Source organism: Sinocyclocheilus anshuiensis, unplaced genomic scaffold (genome assembly GCF_001515605.1).
Source record: "Sinocyclocheilus anshuiensis isolate Anshui unplaced genomic scaffold, SAMN03320099.WGS_v1.1 scaffold990, whole genome shotgun sequence".
Classification (NCBI taxonomy): Eukaryota; Metazoa; Chordata; class Actinopteri; order Cypriniformes; family Cyprinidae; genus Sinocyclocheilus; species Sinocyclocheilus anshuiensis.
In genome coordinates, this window is record NW_015539926.1 from 770,751 (window position 1) to 778,507 (window position 7,757).

Sequence of the window (7,757 nt, forward strand, 5' to 3'; positions counted from 1 at the left end):
AAATAATGTTCTTTTTAGCAGCATCATATGACCCCTTTAAGGTTTATCTGATGAAATTAATGGGAAAATGGGATGATATTAAGTAGGCTATAGGCCTGCAAAATATTTAATGCTCAAAATATGGGGTTTGTCATAGTAAACAGTAAACTACTGTATTTGCACTACAAACCAGTGTATTTATGATTATGATAATAAATATCATAAATACCCGTTTGCAATGTTTTTGTACAGCTAAAATCACTGGAAATGGCTGACAATAGAAGCCTTGCACATTCAAGTTTAAAAATGGCTGCACCTGTTCTTATGTTAAAAAAGGGTGGACAGTACAATTAAATATTTACTCACAACAACTATAGTTGTTGAACTATAGTCTTTGAGACAAGGCTCATCCATTTTTATAACAGATTTCATAACTATTTTATTAATAAGTTGTTGACTCTGCTTGTCTAAAGCATTGCAAATTAGTCATACTCCAGGTGGCATAGCAACCATAAACAACCTAGCTATTTGATTGGACGAAAATCTGTGTAGTGCAGGATGAGTCAGTATAAGGCCTATAATAGAGTTTACATAAACTCAGATTTTACAACTTGCATTCTAAGTTTATATCTCGCAGTTCTGAGTTTGCTTCTCGCAATTTTTTCCCCCGCCATGGAACAAAAAATAGCTAAAAAAGGTATAGGCTAATTGCGACTTTTTATCTCACAGTTCTCTCTTTTTTACTCACAATTACGTGTTTCTATCTCACAATTCTGAGTTTTCTTCTCAGAATTTATACCTGACCGCAATTCCAACCGCAATTGCCTTTTTTTTTATCTGATGGCAGAAACAAGTTTCCATAAGTGAGTCTATGTTCAAAATTGTATACTTGCTCATTTTTTTAATGATTTTAAACATTAGTAGGCTATACTTTGTTTTGATTTTAATCATATTTTGCATTAAAAGTTTTAACTTGACAGTTTAATCAAATTATGACTCGAGATAGATAGGTTCAAGTCAATTGCATTGCATTGAGGGATAGGCCTACAATATTCCAGCTGTATACTCCTGTATACTAGCAAAGGATAGCTTCTATTTTTGGGGATATACAAGTATCTCACAACTTAAATGTAGGCCTATCTTCACTGCACTTTGGCTCTACGCGTAAATACACGTGCTTGACGTGGCGCGGTGCAACTAAACTGCTACAGACTTGAACAATAGAAACTGACAGTGATTGTCTGGTTATATGAACGTCACCCCATTTATATGTGGACTACTTTGATTACGAGAAATGGGAGGAGCGTGTGAGAAACTGAGCAGCTTCCACATGACTGTAGAGCAGTGGAAACAGGGAGAGCAGCAGTCGAGGCGTGAGTGAGTGAGTGAGTGAACATCATGGGACATGCTCTCTGCGAATGAACTACAGCAGTCTGGAGCTTCATCCCTTCATCCCAGAGCGCGCAGACGTCTGCTGCTGAACCTCCCTGGACAATACAACAGTACCGAAACTGAGATTACAGAGTCCTGTTTTAAAGTTTAGAAAAATGAGAGCGAGTTTTTCAGCTAGTTGGATATTTCAAGGATGGATCACACACTTCGTTCTTGCTCTGTGCACGCAGGTAAGTTTGCTTAGCCTAACGTTACTATGTTTTTGCAAATGATTACAATACACCAAACTTTGTCTTTGAATTTAACGGAATTATAATAGGTAAACCGGGAATTTTATATTATGGGGAATTATGATTTTGCACTCTGTTTACGTTTTGGCTACCACAATGCCAAACTGTCTTATTCCCCTCTATTAATTTCAGCGCTTTGTTGCGAGAAGGGGTTGTGTACTTTAGCGATGTACGAATCGCGAATGACTCGTTCTTTTGAGTCGGACCTTTGCAATGAATCTCAAAAACCGGTCTGAACGCTTCGTTCGATCTGACTGAATCGCCCCAAACGGCTGTCGTGTCAACAACTTACCCATCTCTTTCGGAAGATTCGTTAATATAAGAGCATTAGAGCAATGTATGTGTAGTGAACTGAGGATTTGACTGGTGGGGCGAAAAGTAAGTAATAGCCGAATGGGGGGATGTTAAAGAATAAAACGCAATGTAAATTATGTTTGTGACTTTATTGACTGTTTTGTCAACACACGCACGAAACGAGTTGGTTTTAATAAACAACATTGAATCTTTTCAGTCAAGTGAAGTAACTTAATTTGAACATTGTTTGACATTATTAAATCTAAGATTAATTATGGCTGCAACAAACTAAACTGGGACCCATTAATTACAGTGAAGTCCAAATAATGACGCGATGACAAGAGAATTGATGACTTTTTTTTTTTTTTAAACTCTCATTGAAATGAACTGTTCAAAAGAACCGCTAGTAGTTGGATGTCAAGTCACTAATTTAGTCTGTGGCTCAAAATTGAAAAGACATACATAGACAGGCATTTTTGACCGAACGTGCTCTCTAGGTTGGCCGCTCACAAAGTTTTGAGACACTTCCCCACTCCTTCGTTCCCTGCCAGATTATTCTGAATTTTTCCCTGGAATCTGAATGGTTGCACACTTTGAGGGGAACTCCCTGTGGATGTGGATGTGGATGTTTCTGGGATTGTGCTTTGTTAATGATGGTTTTAAGTGTTTTTTTTTAATACTCAAGAAATCATTAGATCTTTCCGCCAAATGTAAATTATCATTACATTCCCAGGAATGGTGAAAAACTCCAAAACTCTCAAAAACTTGTTTTGTTCCATGCAAACATTTCGGGAAAACCCCTAATATTGGAATTTGACAAAATCTGTTATAATCTGTGTGTGAAATTAACAATTTTTACCTTTTTTTGTCTAAGCCCATTTTCATTCATATTTTCATTCATTTAGTTGTTTTCTGACTTATCTAATGTTGTATAAGGTCAAAAGTTTGAACATGTTTTCTGTTGCATCACATGTAGGTCTGAACATGTGTTTGCCAGGTTGTACAGTTATGAAAGAAAATGTCAGTACATCTGGACACTTCATTCTGGCAACAGTGCTTGCCTCTATCGGCCTTTGATACTGAGGGGCATTTTCTTTAGATGATGGACAAGTGTTTTGCTAACTAATGATTCTGTAAACTAAATTAATTATAAATGACTTTTACTCATATATACAGTTCTAGTATACAGTAATGCAGCATTGCTATCTTTTTGCATTCATAAAGAGAATAAATGCAAGGCAATGCACATGATTGAACGGAGTCATTAGGACTGTGAGTTATGATATCTGCTTCTGCTATATGCAGCGAGATCCTGTGAGAGAAGATTTCTCTGTGTGTTTCTCGGTGGATATTTTCTAACATATAATTTTTCAGGGCGTCACTGACCATGATCTTATGTATTTAGTCAATGAAAATATGTTGTGTTGCCTGAGTATAGCCTTACATTCAAATGCAGAGGATCAGAAATGAACTCTGGACATTCCTTTGGGTTTCCTGTGTTTTTTTCACATGCGTCCATCAAAAGGTCTTTAGGTTCTTCAGCAGTGGTAGAAAAACCTTTAGAATTGTCTTCAACTATGTTTAATGTCTTAATAGAAACAAAGAGGAGATTATTTTCAATGTAATTTATTGTTTTTAATTTTTTATTCGTTTTTTTTTTAATTCACATTTAGAGACACTGTAGGAGTATATATATATATATATATATGTATATGTGTGTGTGTGTATATCATCAAGGAATATAGGACACAACTTGTTTCATTTGAATAAATTGGGGTTTCTTCCTGAATATGTGTTTTTTGTTTTAGTGAAGTGAACTAGTCCCTTGTTTAGACTAAACTTGTTGTCATTAACAAATCTGTTAAGGAAATTATATTTCCTCGTGAATTTCCATGATACCCATGGATTTTCCTGAGATGATGGATATATCCATTGATCCATGATCAAGCCCAGGAAACCTAAATAGGAAAATGTTTGCTTCTGCTTTTTTTGTTTTTGTATTTGCTTGAGAGCGATAAAGAGAGCTTTCATATTTCATAAATTGCCTTCTGTAGTCCCTAAACAATGTTTCTCTTCCATTTCTATTATTTGAAAATATATGTTGGCTAGAATACAGAAAACTAAGGCTTTGCCCGTGTTGCTCATTTGAAAGCAATTTATTTTTTCACTGTGCTGTGCAAAAAAAGTTGAATCTGAGCATTATTTCTACCTATTTTAACAGTCTATAGAAGCACCTACTTCAGCCAAGTCCTTTTCACCTCCACGAGAGCCCAATATGCTGAGCTTGGCACTATTTTCTTTTTTTATTGTCTTTTACATGAGTGACGGCTGGATTTTCTCAGATTTGCACTGAATTAAAGGATTGCATTTAATTCTGCCCTGCTGTTAAACCGTGGAATGCTTTTGTGGTATCTGGAGGGATGTGGGTGGTGTTTTTTTGCTTTTCTTGTTTTTTTTTTTCTTCTTCCGAGTTGGGCAATATCCACCCACCATACACACACTCCCCCACTCTTTCATTCCCTGATGCTTTTACCACTCAAATGATCCTTATTCCTTGAAGATTCTCATTCCGACCAGAGCACATGTTCAAATAGGCCAAACGTTGTGTAGTTTTTGTGTTACTGTAGAAATCACCAAGAGGACTGGAGATACAGTGACCCCAAAAAGTATTTGAACGCTTTAGCCACACGCAAATATGCCTGAATGCCATTGCATCAGATTACGAAATAAGCAACTGGCATGCATTTTTCAAGTAAAATAATAATGTAATGTTCAAAATGAAAGAAAAACTGGTCAAACTTTACTCCTGTCTTCGGCGTCACATCATCTTCAGAAATTATTCTCATATGCTGATTTGAAACAAACATTTGTTATTATGAGTTATATAACTCCCATCCATCCATCCATCCATCCAGTTGCTGTAGTTTGGTCACAAGCATTTTATCATATAAGAGCCACTACGTTTGTTTAACTAATGTTGTAACTCTTAATTTCAGGCAGGACTGACCATAAGCTGCCAACAAAATGAATATAAGCACAACGGGGGATGCTGCAGAAAATGTGAACCAGGTGAGCAGCAATACAGACTACTTAATTATACTATGTAGAAGACACTATAAAGCAAGCCATTCATTCATTTTATGGTGTGTGAGTGAAGCCTGTCTGGGAAAAATAAGATCAGGTCTAAATCTGCTCGTTTTTTCCCATTTAAAAAGCAGAAGGATAAGAAAAGAGGAAGAGGCCTTCACACACCCACACAAACTATAACCTACAATGACTTCCACTATACAATTCAAAGAATATAATCTTTTGCAATATGGATTCACTGACCTTTTCCAATGACCAAAACAGCAAACACATTTACGTCTTTAGATGAGCAAACTTAATGCACAATATTTCTTTCAATGCAGGAAAATATCTTTTCGCTCATTGTGATGGCAGTTCGAGCACAAAGTGCCTTGATTGTGGCCGTGAAGAATACCAGCCGGACTGGAACAGTGACACTAAATGTATTCCTCAGAAGTTCTGCGATGAAGGTCAGTGTCACTTACAGTTTTTCTCAGTAGCTTTGGTGCATTTCTCGAATCAGAAATTAAATTTTCAAAACTACTTGTTCAACCTCCACATCATCTAGTCATTTGTACACATCATAAAAGCAGTTTCTCATTCTTTTGAACAAGTTGCGATTGCTTTGGTACATTCATGCAACTGATTATGTACATTTGTCTGCGGTTTCCTACATTATGAGTTGCTATTGTCATGTTGTTCAAAATTTATTATATAGTTCTCTGTGTAATAGTCTTACCCCTCAAAACATCTAGTCATTAGTTCATCGTGTTAGTCATTAAATGCAAAATGGTTGATCTAGTTGTCATAAACTGTCTAACATATTTTTTGACACATTCTTATTAGACTTTTTGTAAATTTATATGCCATGAATTGTGCAAAGTGAATCTTGACTTTCACTAATGAAGAGGATGTAGATCAACCAATGATAAATTATTTATAACCATATTTCTTTTTCTTTTCTATATCACAATGACGTTGTAATGTGTTTTTTTTTTTTTTGTCAGACCACTAGTAAAAGTGTAACTGTGAATCCTATCCAGTCTCTTTCAATCAATATCCCACATACAGTAATGTGTAAATTTGTACTTTTGAAATGGATATATGGCATACATAAGCATATGGCATACTGTTCAATACAGTAACTGTCATCCAAAATGCTGCCATAGTTTACTTTAGGTAATACTAACAAAGTGCACTGTTATATTGACAACATGACTAAGCATTTTGACTATCTTGTTTGTGAACAATGACACAAGGACTTTTCATTCTGATGGCACTGATATACAATGTTTACATATGAATAAAAGCCTACATTAAAATCTGTCATATAAATTGGTCTCTTCATTAGAAATTAGCCTACTGATTGCCACCATTGATGGACAATTTTTTTTTATAATATTAAAAATATCTGTATGACATTATATTCTGCAGTTCTTCCCTGTTGTACCGAATATCTATACTTTTTAAATTATCATATCGAAGTTAGAAATTCAAATATTGTGACAAAATTAATTTTGTAGGGTGCCACAAATTTGTTAAAATTTCCAAAGGGTGCCGCGACTAAAAAAAGGTTGGGAAACACTGATCCAGACTGTTGCCATAGTTTACATCAGGTAATACTAACAGAGTGCACTTTTATATTGACAACATGACTAAGGATTTTGACTATCTTGTTTGTGAACAATGATACAAGGACTTTTCATTCTGATAGCACTGATATGTTCATTGACATAAATACTTACTTTTGAGAGATGAACTAAGGATTTTGAGTAAGTTACAGTGCTGTTTGTGCGAATTGTTTTGAGAAATGTACAGACTTCTTTGCAAATATTAAGGATGATTCGAGAAATGCACCAAAGCGACTGAGAAAAACTGTAATATGTGTAAAGAAAGAATATTGATTAATTGCGCATTATATTTTGACACCACGCACTAATCATTCTCTACAGGTAAAGGATTTAACCGCACTCGTCCACGCAACCCTATAGCGGCTGAACCGTGTCGGTGCAAGCAGGGTTTCCACTGCTCTCTGATCAACTGCGAATACTGTGAGGCCATTAAAAAATGTCCTGCAGGAGAAGGAGTCGTAATGGGCGGTAAGAACTTGTGGTGACTACACAGATTTGACAATGAAAAAGATTTGATCATTTTAAATCTTATTCTGGGGGAAAATATTGATAAAGGGATAGTTCATGACATGAATAACATGAAGGTGAGCAAATGATGACAGAATTTTCATTTTAGGGTGAACTATCCCTTTTATAAGTTTATTCAGAAGTTTAAAGTGGGAGACATTAATTATATGCCTTATAGATAGATGAAGTGTACCCGTAATTGAGAGTGCAGTAAATCAGTGGCTGTTCCAGCTCTGTGGTTTTGAGCACAAAATTTAGTTCCAAATGGATACAGTTCACAGAAATGGATCTGGACATGCTGTAGTTTACAAATTATCTTTAGCATCTTGACATTTACACTGTAATTAAAATTTAAAAGCATTTTTAAATCTATAGCTTTCTATATCTATAGAATCTGTCTGTCTAGATAGATAGATAGATCAAATGAGAGATAGAACAGTAGATAGATTGATAAAACAATAAATGTATTGAGAAAAAAGATAGATAGATAAAATGAGAGAGAGAACGGTAGATTGATAAAACAATAAATGGATTGAGAAAACGATAGATAGATAGATAGAGAGATAGATAGATAGATAGATAGATAGATAGATAGATA

At 35.3% G+C, this 7,757-nt stretch overlaps 1 protein-coding gene across 1 annotated transcript in view; it reads left to right on the top strand.

The window, feature by feature from the left end:
* The first annotated feature begins 1,294 nt into the window (after positions 1 to 1,294).
* tnfrsf11a (tumor necrosis factor receptor superfamily, member 11a, NFKB activator) overlaps positions 1,295 to 7,757 on the top strand; it is a 17,354-nt gene continuing 10,891 nt past the window's right edge. Inside the window, exons 1-4 of the mRNA XM_016483785.1 lie at positions 1,295 to 1,601; positions 4,952 to 5,024; positions 5,366 to 5,491; positions 6,974 to 7,120. Of these exons, the coding sequence (XP_016339271.1) occupies positions 1,527 to 1,601; positions 4,952 to 5,024; positions 5,366 to 5,491; positions 6,974 to 7,120 (421 nt within the window). The 5' untranslated portion in view covers positions 1,295 to 1,526. The remainder of the gene's footprint in view (positions 1,602 to 4,951; positions 5,025 to 5,365; positions 5,492 to 6,973; positions 7,121 to 7,757) is intronic.